Source organism: Mixophyes fleayi, chromosome 1, assembly GCF_038048845.1.
Source record: "Mixophyes fleayi isolate aMixFle1 chromosome 1, aMixFle1.hap1, whole genome shotgun sequence".
Classification (NCBI taxonomy): domain Eukaryota; kingdom Metazoa; phylum Chordata; class Amphibia; order Anura; family Limnodynastidae; genus Mixophyes; species Mixophyes fleayi.
This window is the reverse complement of record NC_134402.1, coordinates 138,381,050-138,402,681: the sequence shown is the minus strand read 5'-3', so window position 1 is coordinate 138,402,681 and position 21,632 is coordinate 138,381,050. Positions and strand designations below refer to the sequence as shown.

The following is a 21,632-nucleotide window of genomic DNA, read 5'->3' as shown; positions in this document are numbered from 1 at the left end:
GTACAAACAAACATACTTTAGGGGTTACTTGGTAAACACTTACCATCACATTGGGGTTGGCTTAGAGGATGTGTGCCTGCATCTGCGACATAGGGAAGACAATCCATAAATTCACCTGCTTGAGTTACTTACCGTATATACTCGTGTATAAGCCGAGATTTTCTGCACATTTTCTATGCTGAAAAAGCCCCTACCCCCCCCCCCCCCCCCTCGGCTTATACTCGAGTCAATGAGTTTTCCCAGTTTTCTGCGGTCCTCGGCTTATATTCGGGGTGGCTTATACTCGAGTATATACGGTATCTTAAAATACAGTTGTCTGGAGAATGATGTCCTAGGTATATAATGCCACTATTAAGCTTGAGAACTACTTTTATGAAATCATTGCTGTAGCTCCACTATAAATCACACCAGATAGGCAGCCTTTTGAGTAAGCTAAAACTAACCTATATACAAATGTACAAGCACATATATGTTTATATGTGCACTGCATTCATTGTCCACAGCACATGGGTGCATGAACAATGATCTTGATAACCAGGGGCCTGATTCATTAAGGATCTAAAATGAAGAGGATTCTTATTTCAGTCTCCTGGACAAAACCATGTTACATTGCAAGGGGTGCAAATGAGTGTTCTGTTTTGCACATAAGTTAAATACAGCCTGTTTTTTCATGTAGCACACAAATACTTGATAGCTTATTTGTACACTGAAATTTAAAGTTGATATTTGTGTGCTATATGAAAAAACAGTCAGTATTTAACTTATGTGCAAAACAGAATACTAATTTGCACCCCTTGTAATGTAACATGGTTTTGTCCAGGAGACTGAAATAAGGATCATCTTCATTAAAGATCCTTAATGAATCAGGCCCCCAGATGTCAGTCAGCTAGGTTTGTTAAAAATTTGTCAACCAGCCTCTTAACCTCCCTAGATTACCCTATTATCACCCTCTACACAGTTAACACAAGACAACAACCATTTGACCAACTTTGCTCTGTGACTAGATCATATAGCCCAATAAGCATTTTTACCTTTGCAATCTGGCTGGACTCATATGCAATATGTACCACTTAACCTCATGTGTCCAACTCCCATTGTCCCATAGATTGTAAGCTTGTGAGCAGGGCACTCTTACCTCTCTGTATGCATTTTTTTCACAATTGTAAAGCACTACAGAATTTGCTGGTGCTATATAAATAAATGATGTTGATGATGATGATGAAAATATTCCTGCCATCTACCATGGGTGGTCATACAGTGCATTCATACAGCAAAACACCTCTCTGACTTTGAACCTAACGAGCCTTGGTGCTTAAACTGTGAGATCTAGTTTAATGTTATTGCTAATACCTGAGACAGTTAGGTAGCGAGAGTTCTGTGTGATGGTCCTTCAGCAACCAGAATCCTGTGTCATGTGTACGTCTTTGTGTAGATGGCCAGACATTTCACCCCGTGCCCCATTCACCAGCAGAAAACACTGCACATTGTTTTATCAAGTAAGACCGCATTACATCCAGTGATTTCACTAGAGAGGTTTGTACTGTAGAGGTTTCAGGATGAATATGAAAACATAATTTATAACCTAATAAAATGTATGGCAAACATTTGAAGCTTTTTTTTTTTTTACTACACATGGTGACTTTGGTCTATAACAACTGCAGATGTTACATCATTTTTTGGAAAAGATTCTCAGAAATCAGGTTTTACCAAAGAAAAATTTATTGTTCAAAGAATTGACTTAAATTTGTTTCTTTGTGGTAATGCTTGGATCTTAAAATATCTATCTATACAGCACATTAAACATTTTTTATTGATTTTGATAAAGAACATCTCTTTAGGCTTATTAGTGTGATTTAAACCATGTTTTGGGGCTGTGCGCTCCAGCTAAGCCTTTCCTTAACTACATGCAGTAAAAAGGAAATAAAACTTCCCAAATTGCTTATGTTGCAGTTTAAAGGTGAAATAACTATACTGCACTGTGTAACCTTGTCCTGAGTGTCAGAGCAACTCTGATTACTAAGTCTGAATTGATTGCTCAGTCAGGAACATTGTCTATTGCATCCTATGCTTTTCAAGCTCGTTTATCTGATGCCAGTATTATAACATTTTTTGTTAGGTTTCACTTTTAGTCTTGCTGGTTCGACGCTAGCATTCCGTTTTGTTCTGTTACGTTGATATACACATCTATTAATGGACACAGTATATAGATATTTTGCATATTTTATTAGCTGTATTTGAATGGTAATTGCACACAGGTGCACTGCGAATTTGCTGTATTTTGTATGTTTCAGCACCATTGTATGCCAAAACTACATTCATATTAAAAAACTTAGTTTGCCTGAACACAGGTTTTGTAAGCACTGGGTTCCTGTTACACCAGCATTGATGCCCTGTTTAATATGTGCTTGGCACTTACACTGCCTGCTATGTGCAGGCAAATTAAACAGAGTTCAGTATGTGGGAACACGGCCTTGGTTTATCACTAATCTTAAACATGGGCATATTCAAAGATTCCATTAAGCAACCTCTGTCTTCGGTTATGCTTTGAGTCTGCTGTACTTATTTAATGTTGACACAAAGATTGACACTAAAATGCTTGTTACTATATAAACCACTTCTAAGAGCATTAGTACATGTAGAAAGAGATTTGAAGTTAAGAGTTGGCATATCCATATGACCATCAGGCTTTTTAGTAATGCTGTCTAATAACTTTGGAATGTAGCTTTACCTTGTATCTTGGGCATAATAACCAAACTTGGATCAATAGAATTACAAGCAGTTATGGAGAAAAAAAGTGTTTAAATCTGAACTAAAAATAGTTTATTGCCTAAAGCATGCCGTTTCAAATGAGATTCTGGTTAGCTGGCAAAAATTTGCTCACTGGTAACAATGGACTAGAATATCATTTTCCTGTAACTTCTCATGTATATTTTTAGCCTTTGCTGATTAGAAACTGCTATTATGACTTCCCTCATAACAAGTGTTATACTATACTAAGTAAGCAAAAAATAAATCCATATAATAGAAATTATATCATTCAATGTACTAATTAATGAGTTGGAGGGTACCAGAACAAAAACATTACATTAAATTAAAACAAAACAACTTTTTTAAAACCAAATAACAACAATTCAATGATGTCTATTTTATGATCACGCTCTTCACATTTGGGCCTTTAAAGGAAAGGTGTAAATGTAATTATATAATATATTGAGTATGTGTGCCCTTCACTGGCTCCCCATCCCCTTCAGAATCCTGTTCAAACTCCTGACCACCACGTACAAGGCCCTCTCCCAGTCTACTGCCCCCTATATTTCTAACTTCCTCTCCATTCACACTCCTGCCCGCTCCCTGCAAATGACCGTCGCCTCTCCTCCACCCTGGTCACCTCATCCCACTCCAGAATCCAGGACTTCTCCCGTGCAGCCCCCCTTCACTGGAACGACCTCCCCCGCTCCATCCGTCTCTCTCCCAATCTAAGCTCCTTCAAACGGGCACTCAAAACCCACCTGTTCCTTAAAGCCTACCAATCTTCCACCTAACCCGTCCTACCCGCCCCTATTCTGCCCCTTACACGTCAACTGGCTCCCTTTGTGCTTGAGTTTTGTTCACCCTCCCTTAGGATGTAAGCTCATTTGAGCAGGGCCCTCTTCCCTCCTGTCTCCATACCTGTTCTTCTGCTCCGTCTGTACTGCATCAGCCTGCCTGGAGCCTCTGAAGTTTTGGTATTTATTGTTTACTGTTCAGTTATGTCTCACCCTGTATAGTCTACTGTTTGTACTGTGTACGGCGCTGCGGAACTCTTGTGGCGCCTAACAAATAAAGGATAATAATAATGTGTGACGGCAAATGGTCATAAAGAGAGAACACTGGATGTTCTTTATACACCAATATGAAAGCAGATGACATGTTTGCAGCATTGTCCATTTTCACATAAAGTTTGTGTGCCTGAACATCTGTATAATTTGTTATGCTAGCTTCACACACAGAAATTGTCCCACTATCCCCAAACACCATCCATTGAAATTGATTGGAAACTTTTTGGAACTAAAAGTCCAGTTGTTAAATGGTCGCTATCTGCCTTTTCCATCTACCAGCTCTACCAGGCCCTGGCCACTGGGGCGAGCGCTAAACATTTGTTCACCCACACGTGTGGCTTAGTTAGGAAAAGCAGCATTACTTTTACTGCCTGTTATGGTTCTTTAGTAATGGAGCCTATTGACCGTGAAGATAGTGCATGTCTCTAGATATAAGGGTAAATATAATACTTTTTTTTAAAAAATAAAATGCTCCAGGTATGATCGGAGATGTAGGTGGTATGGTCACACTTATTAAAGTGATTTTGGGTAAGAAAATCTTTCAACATCATATTCATGAGGATTGGTGGAATACTTTGCTTTGATACGTTATGACACTCCTGTAACTCCAGCCCTCAATTGATAAATGCTGCCCATAATATTAGAGGTCTTAAAAATCTCTGTACTGTAAATTTATCAGGCGTGTTTTTCACGCATCCTCATATTACTTTCTCAAAGAAATAAGCTAGTGATTAGTAGCAGCGCTATTTTGGGACAGTGATATGTTAGATCTGGCTTGTCACCAAGTAAAATGACTGTATGAGTTTGATTGCTTAGTTTCCCCTGTTACTCCGTTGCCGCCCTGATATTAGTCCTCCCTCCCGGTATCTCCTTGCTGATGTGGTATATAGTAGCACAGATGCAGGTATGATTTAGATAGGCATAAGCGACATTGTCAAAACTTCCATAAAAATAATTACCTAATTCCATATTTGGTCACAAAATGTTGCACAATGCCCCTGCACAATTTGGCTTTAAGTGTTCCCAATCCTACCCCAACCACACTGAAGAGTAGAATGAGCTGACTGCCATTCCATCTCTATTCATAGAATATATATTCTGTGAAATACAAGTTAACATATACAGTTGAGACTGGCTATTCAACAAATTGAAAAAACAAATGCAGAACGCAAATAATGCTTGGACGGAATTTCACACCTCAGTGGAACGACCTGTTCTCCCGTAAAACTTGATTCACATGTAATTTAGCTCATCTCTAAATAACACTGATCAATTGATTGGTATTTATCTTGATGTATCCTGGAATTGTACTTCTTCCTATTAAATTAATGTCATTATTTCTTCTCATTTATATGTACAGTTTCATTTGAAGGTTGTACTGCTGCCTCTGTGGTCCAATTCCCATAATCGTTTTCCACCCTTTGGGGTTCTAGATCATGGTATAAGTCATATCCTGTTACTGTTTTTACTTTTTATACTTTGCTTAATTGTTGCATTAATTGCTGTATATTAATGCTCATTCTTGATGCAGAGCAGTAAGAAACTGAGTAATTGTAACTGCCCACAAATACATGTGTAATGGACAGACAGTCCTATTAGCATCATTCCTCGCAGCTAAGGGAAACGGTCCTTGCATGTTAAAATGGCATGGACCACCTGAAAAAAAATCTTCTTTAATCAATTTTAAAAAAACAGTTTATATACATTTAAATGCTAACACAAGAATTTTCAAACCAATTTCCATTTCATATGTGTACTACACGTTGTCAAGGTATGTGTGTCAGTATATTCAGGGTGAATCGTCACTGGAAAATAATAATTTTTCTTAAATGGAGATTAAACTGAAAAATAACCTGTTTCAAACGTATAATATGGTAGTCATTGCTGTCCTTGCTGAATAAAAGTAAGGGCAGCCCCATGGGCGATAAATGCTTTGTTGAAGGTATTGAGTTGAGTAAGCTAACCACATTTGTATTGGTTTGGCCACTAGGAGCCCTGTTCCAGGGCAGTGTTTGCTTGCAGTCTTTCTACCATGCATTTTGTATGGCAGATTTGATTTATATATATTCTGGAAGAACAGTTGCTCTCTAATTTACATGTGGTAAATCGTAACCCCACTTCACTGCTGGTACTTCCTGTGTACCAAACTGCCTAATCCACGCCAATGCTAGCCTGGCTGCCACGTCATTTCATCCTAAATGTCTAATATTATGTTTTAATGTATTGACACTATCACATCTTTAGTACATTGGAAGTAAAAATAATAATAATATATATAGCCATACTGTAGACCTTTGCGTTTTTATTTTGTTCGTTGATACAGTAATCCACCTCCAGTATCTATGTTCTCTAGGTTATCATGGCCATTTGAAATACTTTGAGTGAGCTCCACTACTCTTACTTTATCCTTACTTCTTTGCTCTGGGGTTTTTAGTGTCACTGACACCAGCACGTTAGGCTTTAGCACAGCTGAGCACAAGTGCTGACAGTTTTGGGAGTGCTGGGTGATGTGGAATGTCGCTCCTTGAGTGACAGGGGCCAGTTGCAGCAAGCGACAGATGAACTCAGACTGTTTTCGAAATTGTCTTACTTTATCTGTTGTTTGTATCAAACTCTACACTGCTTTTCAAGGTAATGTGCAAATCTTTCTATGCTGAGTAATTGCTATTCATGATTGGTAAAATAATAATTAAACATAGGCTTAATATTCTTATGAAGTAACGCTGTTACATTATGTGTGAAATGTATATTTTCTGTTCACAAGAGCAGTGTTTTTATATTCTTCAGTGTTAGCGACTGATCTTTGGATACAGTCCTCATTTCATGTGTTGTGGGATGAATACATCCTCTCATATTCCTAGTGGTTAATATTAGCTGCTGAAGAAACGTTTTACAGTTTAACTTTTGTGCAGTTTCTGGTTTTACAACTTGTTTGCTAATAGCATTTGGCCTCTTCTTTGCCTCATGATTGATCACTAAACCATGTGCTACTTGTGGGACCTTTCTGCTATGTCCTTCTAAGAGACTCTCAGATTCATCCTCTCTGGACGTCGTTAGTCGCATACTGTAAATTACTTAATGCAGTATTGTATAATAACTAATAGCTATGTTGTAAATTAATATTTTTCAGATTATAGAATACTTAGGGCCTGGTTCTTGTTCAGACGTTCGTCTATTTACATGCTATATCTTTCGTGAAATAGCTCTGCGCATGCCCAGAAACGGACATTACGCCAATAAATAAATACAATGGCAGGCAATTCATGTTGCGACGCACATGGCACTTAAAACTCTCTATGACTTGAGAGGCAGAACGGGCTTGGGACGTGGGCAGGGGGAAAAGGGGCAGATTGATGTAGGCCATGTACAATAAGGGCATTCAGATGCAGTCGATTCAAGTCCTGGGTTTGTTCTATGTATGCTCGTTTTCACCCGTTTCTTTGCACCAACTAATGGCAGGTATAAATCCTGACCGACATGACATTGTCTTTTAATTAAAAAGTGCACATAAGCATGCCACTAGCTAACACCGAACAAAAGTATGCAAGTAAGCTATACTATACAAATGCTTCGAAAGCATCTTTATTTATGTAAATGTAAAATAAAATATGTAAAAAGGGGAAAAAAATGGGGGGGAGTATTTAGATAAATGATTATACTGTTAAGAGTTGTTTTATGATCACATCAAAACTTTATGCATTCTCTTGTGACCTTTTAGTATACATACGCATGTGTATAGTTTAGTCTGTTCTGTGTGTCTGAGGCGAGTACTGCTTAGGCAGAGCGTACTTACACCCAGATTCAAATCGAAACGTATCTAGGGAAACGCTTAGATTTGAATACAGTCGGAAATACACACACGTTCCGTGCTCTTTTGAAAAACCCAGCTTGCGTGCAAGTTGCATTCGGACATGAATCACGTCCATAATATTTTAGATTAGCTTTGTGCATGTTCTCATTTCATATTGGTCAAATGCTGATAAAATTCCTACAAACATTGTTTGGAATGCTAATATGTGACCTTGGCTATGATGACGATGGTTAATATTTTAACGGCTTGGTGATCAGACTGACTACAGTGATCTTACTAACACAAATAAACATAGTGAAAGCACATTAAACAGCTGACTATTTCCATTTGTTACAGACCCTCTTGGTGCTACATTAGTTGACAGTAATGTGAAAACAGTTTCAATTTGTCTTATTGGTTGTTTTTAACATTGGCTGTCTGTCATCTATGGATGCAGACCAAAGATATGTTTCACCGAGCTATTCAAAGTGGGTGCCAATTATCATCATCATCGTCATCACCATTTATTTATATAGCACCACTAATTCCGCTGCGCTGTACAGAGAACTCATATACATCAGTCCCTGCCCCATTGGAGCTTACACTCTAAATTCCCTAACACACACACACACAGACAGACATGAATTATCCTTCATTTACAGATATAATTTGGGACTACACATTTATCTGGGCATATTTATTCACTTCCCACCTCCAGAATTTGTCCATTCATCCGATTCCCTTCCCCCCTTTTTTTTTTTTTACATGTTGTGGCTTTCAAGTATTGAAAACTGCGATGAATACATGTCCCTTTTAGGAAAAATGTAAGGACAGGAACAAAGCTGGCTATATGGATTTTTGGATTAAACAATTAAGCGTGTTAATGAATGGTTAGCCAAATCCTGATCATTTAATAGGGAAGTCAAAAAGATGTTTACAAAACTAGTCACTAAATAGTAATAAACTCGCTTTTGGACACTATTAATTTAGCATTTTAGTAAATAAGTTAGATTAATATGTAAAGTAAATAGAAATAACCCTGTAATGACTTACATCCACTGGTATTTGATTTGCAGTTAAAAATGTGTGTGAAAACGCGTGTCAAACATATGTTTATCTATATATTATTGTCTTATCTAGGTTTGTTGTCCGGTCTCTGACAAAGATGGCTACCAGCAGTCCAGTATTGAACAGACTAGAGCAGAGGGCCTCAGAGGCTGATCAAGTCATTGTGTACCTCAAACAGCAAGTTGCACTTCTGAAAGAGAAAGCAAGTAAGAAACTAATGAATATTAATTACAATTATTATATGAATTATGGCTGAAGGAAGCAGGTACTGGTGTTAAGGTTTAGGCTTGTGGGCTGCTCTTGCACCGCAGTCTGTGAGGACTGCCAGGGCATGGCACGTCCGCTTCATTTAGGTCCGGTAAGTGATTTCAGGAATGTATTTTCCATTACTAAAACTTCTCCATGGACAGTGGTGGGCAATAATGACACTTTAAGTGAGTAACAAGGTACTATATGCCCTCAAATACTTGTATATAGCATTTAGATAACCTGTTGCTCAGTGTTAGTCCCCAATTTAATCGACAGGCAGATAAAAGGATATTCAAAGAAGTGGTAACAGCATTTTGAAGCTTAAAGTTGTTCCTGCTGGAGAGGCTTGAGTATCCTATAATTTACGAATATGATTGCCAGAGTAGAAAGGCATTAATTCCAGTATGTCAACTTTAGTTTTGCAGGCATCTCTACGGGAGGAGAAAAAGCTCCGTGTAGAAAATGCAAAGCTGAAGAAAGAAATTGAAGCGCTGAAAGATCAACTTGTGCAAAAAGAAATAAAGAATGGAGGTAACATTAAATAATTTACTGCACATGACAAAAAAATTATGTTTTGTTAACATGTTAGCACTGGTCAAAGTGGGGGTGTTTATGGCATTATGCCACACCGCAACTTCTCCTACTGCTTTGGTTGTAAAACTAGCTCTGACCCAGTCATCTAGCCATCACAATTTGGCCCTTGTCAAAGTCGTTGAGAACTGCAAGTTACTATAAAGCTACATAGCCACTGGCATTAAAATTATTTGTTAAGCACATGAAAACAAATGAGAACATAAAGTCATTGTACTAAATTAGGCCGCATATATTTGCATGCATTTAACATGTGTTGCATTGCGGCACGTTATTTTGGGCGTTTTAAGTGCTTCTTATTCCATTGCAATGCATCTGATTTTATATATTATACACAGACCCATATCTGTCTATCGGCCAGCCACAACATTAAAACCAGCTGCCTAATATTGTGTAGGGCCCCTTGTGCTATCAAAACAACTCTGACCCGTTGAGACATGGACTCCACAAAATCTCTGAAGGTGTCCTGTGGTATCTGGCACCAAGATGTTAGCAGCAGATTCTTTAAGTCCTGTAAGTTGTGAGGTGGGGCCTCCATGGCTCTGACTTGTTTTTCCAGCACATCCCACAGATGCTTGATCGGTTTGAGATCTGGGGAATTTTGGAGGCCAAGTCCAGACCTGAACTCTTTGTCATGTTCCTCAATCTGAACAATTTTTGCAGTGTGGCAAGGACGCATCATCCTGCTGAAAGAAACCCTTGCCATCAGGGAATACAGCTGTATTGAAGGGGTATATTTGGTGTGCAATAATGTTTAAGTAGGTGAAACTTGTAAAGGTAGTGTTCTCCGTAGAACCTATTTCCTGGGTGCCACCCATCTCTTGGAATTCTATTATAATAGAATACATCATTGTTTCTCCTATTACATAGGCACTATGTGAGTACTACAGCCAGCACTGTGTGTTAAACCACTGACCAATAGCCTGAGCAGTCCTGGCAAGTGTGGTCAGTAAACTCCAACAGTTTTCAATATCATTGCAAAGTATTACAAGTGCCTCCACTTAGTTACGTCTTAATGCCCCCTTGCTGGAAAAATATTCTGGTGAGAACACTGCAAGCTAACATTCATGTGAATGCCAGGACACAAGATTTCCCATCAGAACATTTATGTGTGTAATATATATATATATATATATATATATAGATAGATAGATAGATAGATATATACAAGCCTAATGTGCCTATAACCAATGTAGAAATTATTGCACACAAAAAGAAGAAAGACAAAATACTGTTTTAGACTTAAAATAGCTGTTCCGAAAAGTCTTTATTGAAATAAGACTTTTGAAGGCATACAAAATTCATATATATATATATATATTATAGCCCTTGACGCTGGGATGAAGGCTTAAGTGTTTTGATCAAAATATGAACTAATACCTCGGGCTAGATTTACTAAGCTGCGGGTTTGAAAAAGTGGGGATGTTGCCTATAGCAACAAATCAGATTCTAGGTTTCATTTATTTAGAACCTTCTACCAAATGACAGCTAGAATCTGATTGGTTGCTATAGGCAACATCCCCACTTTTTCAAACCCGCAGCTTAGTAAATCTAGCCCCTCGTGTTTTCATTTTGCTAGACACACAAAGATATGCAGTGTAAAGGATAAGCGCTGACAACTGTCTTTTTGTTATATATCAATTTTGTATGCCTTCAAAAGTTATGGGCACATTAGGCTTGTGAATGCATGGAGTGCATTTTATCTAAATTGAGGGTATGATTGACTTTTTTCATACTTTCATGCTGCCATTCAGTTATCTGTTCAGGATTGGTAAATCAATTTGGAATGTTTATATTTTATTGCATTTATTTATGTATTTCTTTTTATGTATATTTAAATGGTAAACTTATTTTATTAATTTTCACAAAGTACATTTGATTTGTACTTTCTACCACTTTAGTGAAACAGGTTGGTGTTCCTGCTAGTACCTCTGCTGTCTCCACTTCTGCTACCTCACAACCTGCTGCCCAACCTGCTCCTGTGAAAGCCTCCCCTCCAGCAGCGAAAACAGTGGGTGAAGATAAAAAGAAGGAGAAGCCAGAAAAGAAAGGTATTCTCTAAAATAGAAAACTCATTTTAGCTGTCTCCTTGTTTATAATAGCAAGATGGGTTTCATAGTCTACCTTAAAACAGGATACATCAATTTAGCTTTATTATGTTTCATAATATAACTTCATTAACTTGCTTGATCCATGTGTTTGTTTGAATTATTCAGTTAACAAAGCATGCCCATTTCAAAACGTCCATCATTCACATCCTCCTGCCCTGTACATATCTCAGAGGATAACAGACTTGAGTCTTTCACATAGAAAATAGAAGAACTGTGACGTCATAAGGTAGTTTTGTGTCTGTCACCACTTAAAAGTGCATATTTTGCCCCTCTCCCCCCCCTTATTATTGCTCTCGTTATTGAGCCCTTGGCTGCCAGGATCCATGCTATAATCAGGATATAAACGGTATACCTGTTGGCCCAAATACCCATAAAATTGCGCTCTATGCTGACGACATTCTCCTATCCATTACTCATCCGACATCTTCTTTGTCTTCTCTCTTGACTGAGTTGGATCTTTATGGTCACTTTTCAGGTTAAAAGATCAATACGGAGGTTTTGGACTTCAATATTCCTGCCCCTGACAAAGCACAGTTAGAGCGCTCTTTCCCATTTCAGTGGCGTCTCCAAAAAATTAAATATCTCTGGGTTTTTATTGCCAAACACTACCGCCATCTTTTTCAAGCAAATTACCCTCATCTCATTGATCAAATAAAATCAGACCTTTCCACCTGCTCGCATCTTTATATTTCCTGGATCGGCCGAGTTAATGCAGTTAAGATGAATATTCTTCCTGGGATGCTGTACTTATTCCAAACCCTGCCCATCCGTGTTCATTCTTATGTATTTAAGTTTCTCCAATTTCATGTTTCCTGCTGGCAATCGCCCTCGAGTTAGGCTTAAAACTCTGCAGAGGTCCTCCCGTGGTGGGGGACTAGGGATTCCTGATTTCCAAAGATACTATCTCTCTGCCCAACTTGCTCAATGTGTTCTGTGGTGCGGTTCATCTATTTCTAGAGTCTGGTCTAAAATTGAAGCTGAAGGTCTGGGATTGCAGTCGTCTTCCACCCTCCTGTGGCTCCCCAGAGGTCGTCGCCCTAAATGCTCCCTTCTCCACCCTGTCATTTCGCACTCCCTCTCCATATGGGATTCCTCTTCTCAAAGGTATGGCTTGTCGCCTCACCCATCCCCTGTGATCCCATTATTTAACTCCCCAGGTTTCACTACAGGAATTAACCATACTGCATTCATGCCTTGGTATTCGCAGATTTCACCCCAGGAATTAACCATACTGCATTCATGCCTTGGTACTCGCAGGGAGTTAGATATCTTAACCACCTATCTTCTTCTGTGACTTTTCCTCAATTTTCTGACATTCAATCTCGCTTCCATATTCCCTCAAAACAGTTCTTTCAGTATCTCCAGCCATGCCACTATCATACTGCTTTCAAAGTTCGTCTTTCCTCCCCGTCCTCTTACTACTTTTAAATCTCTCTGCTTATGCTAATCCTCTACGAAGGGTCTTATCTCTACGTTACACTACGAACTTGCTTCCCCTGCTTCAGGCCTTCAAGACCCCCATGAATTAGCTTGGGAAAATGACCTTGGCGAAACTCTGCTAGATGAAGAATGGTCGGAGATTTACGAGAATGCTGCCTCCAGTTCGATTTGTGTCGGAATAAAAGAGAATGTCTACAAGATTCTGTATCATTGGTACTATGTGCCTACGTGACTACACAAAATCCTACCCGACTCTTCTGATCGCTGCTGGCGTGAGTGCTCCCAGCAGGGCTCTTTTCTTCATATCTGGTGGACCTGTCCAAAGCTGACACCTTTTTGGTCTGAGATTAAGCAATTGATTCAAGCAATTCTTAAGGTGGATATACCCCTGGAGCCTAAATTTTTTCTTCTCCCTTTTGGGGTCCCCTCGGCAGCTTGACATCAGAATAAGTTGATTAGACACATTCTTTCGGCAGCCACTTGACAAATTGCAGCTAACTGGCGGCAGCAGGCTCCCCCTTCTATCCAGACCATAATTAATAGAATCTGGCAGACGCAACGTTTGGAACATATGACCAGCATTATTCGTAATTCCTCAAGAGCTTTCACCAAGGTCTGGGACCCGTGGATCTCTTTCTTTCAGGCGCGCTCGCCATTCATATAACCTCCTATTGCCACCCATATTTCCCCCTGTTTATTCATGTTTTTCTTCTTCTCACCTTCTGCTTTATTTCTTATATGCAAATTCCCTCTCCTCTTCACTTGTCCCACTTCTTCTTCTCTCTCCCCTCTTTTCTACACAATAAAATTTCTTGGTCTCTCTTTCTTTTTAGCTATATTTCTATGCTGTCATCAGTAATCTATAAATGCTACGCTGGCCGTAGCCACTGCATGTTTATCTCTTTCATCTGTTCAGATGTACTCTGTTTGTCAGTTGTATTGCTCTGTTGAGTGGCCATGCAAAAATAAACTTTATAAAAAAAAAAGTGCATAATTTGGCCTGAGAACTATGGTAAATGGTTTATTTTAAGGACTGTGAGGGAACTATTGTGTAAAAAACAAACAAACAGCACGCATTATGTTGTGTGTGTTCCTTTTAATCACAGTAGCAGAATTTGAGCATGTGTCTAGTCATTTTCCTTAGCTGTCTTACAAATCATTTTCTACCCTACAATTTCTCTCTGGAGGGCAGACTTGTGTGTCTGCCAGTCAGACTCAGACTCTCAGCATGTCATATGAAGGCAGAGGGGAGAAGGAAGGAGGTGGAGGGAGTCACAGTGCAGACAGCATTCAGAAGGGCGTTCCAAAGCCTCTTCTCACTACATCCATATGACTGTGGTTGTTACATGACACTGCGGATACTGTGCAGCATTATAAAACACTAATAGCACTCTGAAGAAGCAAACCAAGGAAAATGGTACTTACCAAGGTTTTTATGTAGACTGATTTTTGTTAAAAAACAGACCTGATTTTTTCATGGAATTTCTGCTTTAAAGTCCATTACTCAAACTAATGCAGTATGCATACAATTCATCTGTGATAGATAATAAGGTGTCCAGTCTCTGTCAAATAAGTTGCAGTTTAAGAAATAATTAAGTAAAGCCTAAGGAAAGGCATTGCAGAGGATGGGTCTTTATATCCATGATCTTCCACCCTTTGTTATGCAATCACTACAGTGCACTTACAAATGACGCACAGCTGCAAATATACATTTCAAGTTGCTTAGCATTCTGACTTCTTTAACATCTTGTATATAGATATTTTTACCATTTGCTTCACTTTCTCATGTAGTATTGTATTCTTTTATGAGGAAGTCATAAAGGAGGTGCAGCAACTGCCAAATCTTCTGTGTAAATTAAGGTAATGTAGTCCACAAAGAATGAAAATTGCAATCTGCTAAATCTAAGACAAAATCTGTTAAAGATTTTTGATTAATGACAATTTCCGTTTCTCTTTATCTGGAGAGTGATCACACTCTGGAATTTGCTTCCAGAGGAAGTATTGGTTTTCACTTGTAAATCAAATTGCAGATACTGTTTGACAAGGTGCCCTGAGGGCAATGTTTCTTATGTAATCATAACACAGTGCTGTTTTATGGTGTCATTCAAACAGACTGGAAACACACTTATTTTTTTTTCTTTCTTTTTAACACATAAGATCCGTATTCTGACCTATTTAAAATTGCTTAATATAACATTTATTTGTGTACAACTCTTTCCATTCAGACTGCTCACCAAGTCTTTTATGGACATACTCCTGGGGGTATGTCTACTAAACTGCAAGTTAGAAAAGTGGAGCATCCAATCACATTTTATCTGTCATATTTTAGAATGTATTAAATAAATGATAACAAGAATTTGATTGGTTGATTGGTTGCTATAGGTAACATCTCCACTTTTTCAAGCCCGCAGTTTAGTAAATATATCTCCAGGAGTCGCTTTGTACAAGCTATGATCATTTCAAATATAGGGATTATAACAACATAATATACTTTTTCAACCAACAATAAATTGATTATTGAGCAGTTATTATTGTGGACTGCACTGCACCTTCGTCGCTCCGTAATGATCAATGTTCTCTGCCTGTGTAACCATCTCTCCTCCATTCAAACACGGAGGAGACTCTCTGTTCTCAAGCTATAACACATGTAATAAAGTTTAGCTTGACGCAAGTGTCAACAAATCAGTATGTTTCCTCTAGGTATATTCCAGGGCAGAATCGAGGATAAAAAAAAAAAAAAGAATATAATCTTTGTGAAAGGAAAAGAAGAGTTAAGGCCAGGTTTATGGATGTTTAGGCATTTCATATCATTCATTTGTGCAGTTACCTTGTACTTGTGACGGTTATTTGCACTCTATAACTGCTGTATTCACAACAGCACTGTAAGAGTTATTGTATTATCTATGCAGTCCACAACACAGGGTGATATGCATTTAAATTTCATCAAGCTAATTCACACTTGGAAGCCCTGGTTTCCTCTGGAAAGAAAAACAAAATACCATCTGGAATACATATGTCATAATTAGAAAGTTGCACTCATTGATTGTAATCCAATAAGCCAATTATGAAGCTAAAATTGTTTTTAACGCCAGCAAGGTTTACTGACTGTGGCCTGTTTGTTGAATCTTCCAAAAAAGGAAAGAGATGTGCAGTCCTCTCAGCAGGGCTTTTTCCACTTCGCACTTTCTAAATAAATGGCATAGAAGAGAGGAAGACGTTTGACTTGTGTAAAGTTACAGTTCTGCTTGTGAGGCAAATACACTGGCCTTTCTTTAATAAATATGCCCAAATCCTAATATATCATCATACTATCACAAATAGCTTAAACGTCTAAATATAAAGATGTACCAATGTGATTCACATATGTTCATATAAGTATTTCCCTCCCCCCCTCCCTCCATTTCTTCCCCCCTCCCCCCATTTTTTATGTTCTTTCCCCCTCCCCTTTTTTCACTATTAATTGTCAACACGCTAGTTATCGGACTCATAATCCATCTAATCATGTGTTATATTACATGAATGATGGTCTGAATCACTTTTCAACTAAATGTTATACACTGTTCAGAATTGTATTGGTTTTACACCTAAGAACACAACTTTAATCACCTTGATTAGTGTGATATTTCAATTTTTATTAATATCACTCTTAATGATGACCAATGTTAGTTCCTAATAGAACCATTAACAACATTTTTAATTTGTTTTTATATACCAAGGGTACTTTAGCACTTTATTCTGATAGCACTATATTGATGTAATACTGGTGGGTATATAGTATGGGAACTTATCATGCTAACATAGTACATTGTCATTCTCTTTAGGGTTACACGAGTAATTTATACAATAATACCTCATATATATTTTTAATGTATCACTTGTGACACATGATACATGATAGTATATACACTAATAGATATTTTATAATGAACACTTACCTGTATAAGATCAGAGATTTTGTTCTTCAAATTCATACTATCAGTTGTTAAGAAATAATACCAATCCCGAAAAATTGGCGTTTTACAAACTAATAGCTATAACATAATACTATTAACAATGATAGAATCTGTGTTATAATTCTAGTTATCATAGTAAACGCTAAAACCAAGTCTCCGTTTTACTGTTTAAATAAATTTTCCCTGCTTTCTATTCTGAACACCAATAAGATTTCAGAATATTTCGAATTAGATAATCTATAGGCAGCCAAGGCTGTCTATCATCTCCGTGAAGTGCACCATATGATTGGACCCTGCGTAATGACGTAAATAAGGGGATGGTCTGTACACAGCTTAAATATACAATTACAGCTACAGCTCGTCTTGCCTTGAAAAAGCACACAAGCGAAACGCGCGTCGGCGTTCCCTGTGTCTCTCATGCTCTGCTGATGATTCATTTTACTAAAACTTAGCTAGATATTAGTCAATCTGCCAAATTAGGTTTAGCCAGAACAGGCACATCTGCAGTTACATTACGCTAGCTACCGCTGACCTAATGACACGACACAGATTCCTTTAATCTGTTACAGATACTACTATTAGGCAATACCCAGCTGCCTGACGGCATCTCTATACGTTATTCAATCACGCTATCTGTGCTATAGTGACACAGTGAGATTAGAGGATCCTAGACAGGACAATTTAACAAACTAGCATTCTGGCATTACAATATCTCAGTCCAGACTTATGAGTCATAGGAATAATATAGATATGTCTCAATAATATGTAACAGCTATACAAATAAAATCAAAAGTCATAATTAACACCAACTGACATAGTTTCAGCCTTATTACTGCCTTAACAACTTAGACAGTAATGCTGTTGGCTATACTATTTATATCGGTTTCTTAATTCACTATTTTGCCTTACTACATATATGTGTTATTAAGCACTATTATATTTTGATATTATTGACAAGTGAGTTAATTAAAAATTATACTCTAATCAGCAGAACAATAATTAAATAAAAATAAAAATATCATCTCAACAAGAAACTTTGTATTATGGCATGAGAAAACAGCGATTCTGCAGTTAAATCTGCATTTTATTTTTCACTTAGCACTGGTTTTATATTTTCGCTAGTTGTACTATATATCTTTTTAATGCATACTAATAAAATTAAGTTATTTTAATTCAATACCCCGGAGTGCCTCTACATATACTCTCTTTTCCCTTGGCTCTTATGCAAATACACTCTGTAAGACATGCAACAAGTTATATCTTTCATTTGGTAAAGTCTGATTAGGAAAATGTTTTGTCCACCTCCTCTACTCCTTTTTTAAATCTCGGCTCTGATGTATCCATTGCAGATTATATATAGTGCATGGGCAACAGAGTTTGTAATTGAGATTGCATATTTATTTATGTTGCAGCTCCTACAACTCATTGCAAATAATTTTTTTATGGAAAAGAGCCATTTTGCATGTGTTTTGGCCAGGATGTTTGTTACTGCTTCAGTTCTGCAAGTTTAATTTTCCGCAGTAGAGTAAATATATATTCTTAGTTATGAGAAAGAAAGAGTAACATACAATGAAATTAGCATATTAAATGTATTTTTGTGAATTGAATACACTTGTTGGTAATTGGGGTAAAGGTGATCATTATAAAGAGTGAGTACTGTATTATTAAAGGCACTATAACTTAAAATGCTGTATATAGTTATTTGTGACTAGTGCAGTGGACTACATCTCTCTGTTCCTATGAGCAAATTCATGGAGTTGTATCTGTTACCTCTTTAACTGCCATACTTTTGGTCCTATCCAGGATTGACAACACTTTGAATGACATCACAGACTGCCTCAACATATCCTTTGCAACAAGGACACACCCCTTAACTATTGTGTTGTGAAAGGTTTATCACAACTTTATATGATTGACGGGAGAGTTTTGGGAGGAGATGAGGGATTATTGGGATGAAAAAATAATTACTGGCACCTTGGCAAGCAGAGTTACTAGCATCATCATAGAAACTAATGTCTTAGAATGTTATATTTGTATACATTCATCTCTTTACATTAGACATATATGAGATGAAAATAAGCAATAGAGTTAAAGTGCCTTTAAGTGCACCTAAACATTAAGATTTCTTTTACAATAATATATGAACATTGTGGATATTTAATATTTGGTATTTCAAACTTGGTTACTTAAGTTATTTTGGTTATCATTTGTGCAAATATAACCCCTAGCATAGCTATAATTTTTGATTAGATACAGTCAGCTAAAGAGTGCACCCACCTGGTACATGTTAAGCTGTCTCCATCTTTAGAGGACCTGGGCATATGCATTAATCAGAATAAGCCCCACCTCAACCCACGTTCTAGTACAGTTGCAAAACAGACCTTTTTTACCTATTAAAATAAAATATGGTGGTGCAGATGGTGGAGTGGACACAAATTCATATGCCTTAAAAAAAAAAGAAAAGTAGAAAGATGTCAACAGAAATTACATATATACATACCACTGATAGGCAACCTGATACACATCCAGGGCACATGTGTGACCCTCTTGTCTTCAAAACAGCTGAGTGGCATTTCAATGAAAGAAACAAGTGTTACAAGCTATAGCAAAAAATTTTAGACAACTCACCAAGACTTTTGGTTGACCAAATTTTCCACCTTCTTTGGAAAGTTAGGCCTAAGCCTGGAATAGGCCTATAAAAAGTTTTCCATCCATCAACCTGTTGTGCTTGTTGTTATTTTTTTTTTTTTTTAATACTTATGAACAAATGAAACCACCTAACGGTAGCATACAATGAGTCTAAGTGATAAGACCTAGTTGGGCTGGTGACTAATGCTTGAAAAACTGCTGAGGTTTTTGAAAACTTTTGTTTGGGTTTATGGGATAAACAAAGGAGGGTGAAGGGGAGACATGGTCACAGGACTAGATGAAGGAGGAAACAAAAAGCAAAAACACACAAGGGGACGTAGAGAGTCAGAAAGAGAGAGGAAAAGTGTAGTAAAATTGTTGACGGTAGAAAGAAGTTAAATGGTGACCGGTGGGTTAACAGTGTTGTACTGATACCAGGGATCCCACAGTTTGTGAAAGGCTACATCGGTATCATGGAGGAGGCTAGTAATGTACCCCATGGAGGCAGCGTGCCATAGACTGTTTATAACTGCAGTTTTGGAGATCTGTACGCGCTTGTTCTTTTTAATGTGCTCCATGATGAAATGGGTATTCACATGTGGAAGTAAAAATGAAAATAGACAAGATCTTTGCAGCCCACTTCTGCATAACATGGCCTGCCTAAACATTCCTTCCCTTGGTTTAATGAAATAAGCAGGGATAATGATCAACTATCCATTGCTTTATGACCCACCGAGTGTGACTGGATCACTGATAAATAACTTATGGTATACATTTATTTAAGGGAAATAATTGCAAATGTACTGATGTTTGATATTGTATTGCACTTTTTTAGTAAGAAATGTATTGGCCAGGAAAGGGATTTGCTTTTGTTTGTAACCTTGCTAGAGGAACTGCATTCATGTCTGAGGTATATGTTTGATTTCTGATAAGTATTTGTAAGTTTGTTGTGTAGTCTAGACGATGTCCTCATTAAGGCTAAATAAGTCTATTCAATGTGATTCTCCAACACTTGAACGCACAACAGGAGGCCGTTACCTGAATGCAGGTCCTGTTAGACAGACAGGAGCTCTAAACAATGGAGACAGCACATCTGAAGAGATCAGGGTGATGTAGAAGTTAAATTGTGCTGTATGCAAAACTATATTACATCCTGAGAGCTGAGTGAAATCTGAGGAAATCAAGTTGATATGAAAGTTCAATTGTTAGGTGCAAAATTAGATTACATCCTGAGATCTGAGGGAATATTCTAGACAGGTTGGAGCCAGCTAGGTCCAAAAGGCTGGTTTACCCACTGGCAGGAGTTATGTCACAACTGTATAAAAGGTGAGCTGTTTGAGCATGTAATATATCATTCTTCTGATTTCATCTGACTTGCTCACTGGTACCTCTATCCAGTGAAGAGCAAATAAACATCTTACTTCAAAGACCTGCTTGGAAACATCTTCAATATTGCTGTATTCTTGTGACCTGCAGATTAGACCCTAAATCTAATCCGTTCTCCGGCTGTCTCCGAGCTTTTCCAGTACCACCTCTCTGCCTGCTACACATGCAGCCCTGGTCAGTGTGATAGGCCAGGGGTCATCCATCCACAGCAACCCTGATCCATAGTAAAAGGTCAGGAGTACCAGCCCAGGTATACCAGTAACGGGGTACACTTGTAGCGTCAGTTACCCAGAAGAAACCCGGTACTGGCTGCCGGTAAGGAGTCCAGTGGTGGCAGCACGTTTAAGAGGGCGCATTTGGGTTAACAAAAGGGAACGGTGGCAAAGTAAGCCCAGCCGGTTCCCAGCAACAACAGACAAGCTGGCATAGGCGGTCCATCCTGTCACACCGAGCTTCACTTGTTATTAAATAAGAACATTGGCTGTGGATGTAGTTCATCAGGACATAGAACAGAATTATTGCTGGGGCCGACATGTCCTAAAGTAGGTATAAAGACTGCCAAGGCAGTAAAGCAGGGGCCCCAGGTGAAGGCTTGGCA

The 21,632-nt window shown here is 38.1% G+C and overlaps 1 protein-coding gene across 5 annotated transcripts in view; it reads left to right on the top strand.

Annotated features, from left to right (window-relative positions):
• Positions 1-21,632, top strand: part of AIMP1 (aminoacyl tRNA synthetase complex interacting multifunctional protein 1) — a 47,488-nt gene that overhangs the window by 14,744 nt on the left and 11,112 nt on the right. For 4 of the 5 annotated variants that reach the window (XM_075200783.1, XM_075200775.1, XM_075200790.1 and 1 more), the window contains 3 exons: positions 8,749-8,882; positions 9,343-9,456; positions 11,418-11,567. In XM_075200783.1, the coding sequence (XP_075056884.1) occupies positions 8,774-8,882; positions 9,343-9,456; positions 11,418-11,567 (373 nt within the window). In that variant the 5' untranslated portion in view covers positions 8,749-8,773. Of the gene's footprint in view, positions 1-6,350; positions 6,450-8,748; positions 8,883-9,342; positions 9,457-11,417; positions 11,568-21,632 lie in introns of those variants that run through there. The other variant, XM_075200796.1, reaches the window with a different exon arrangement.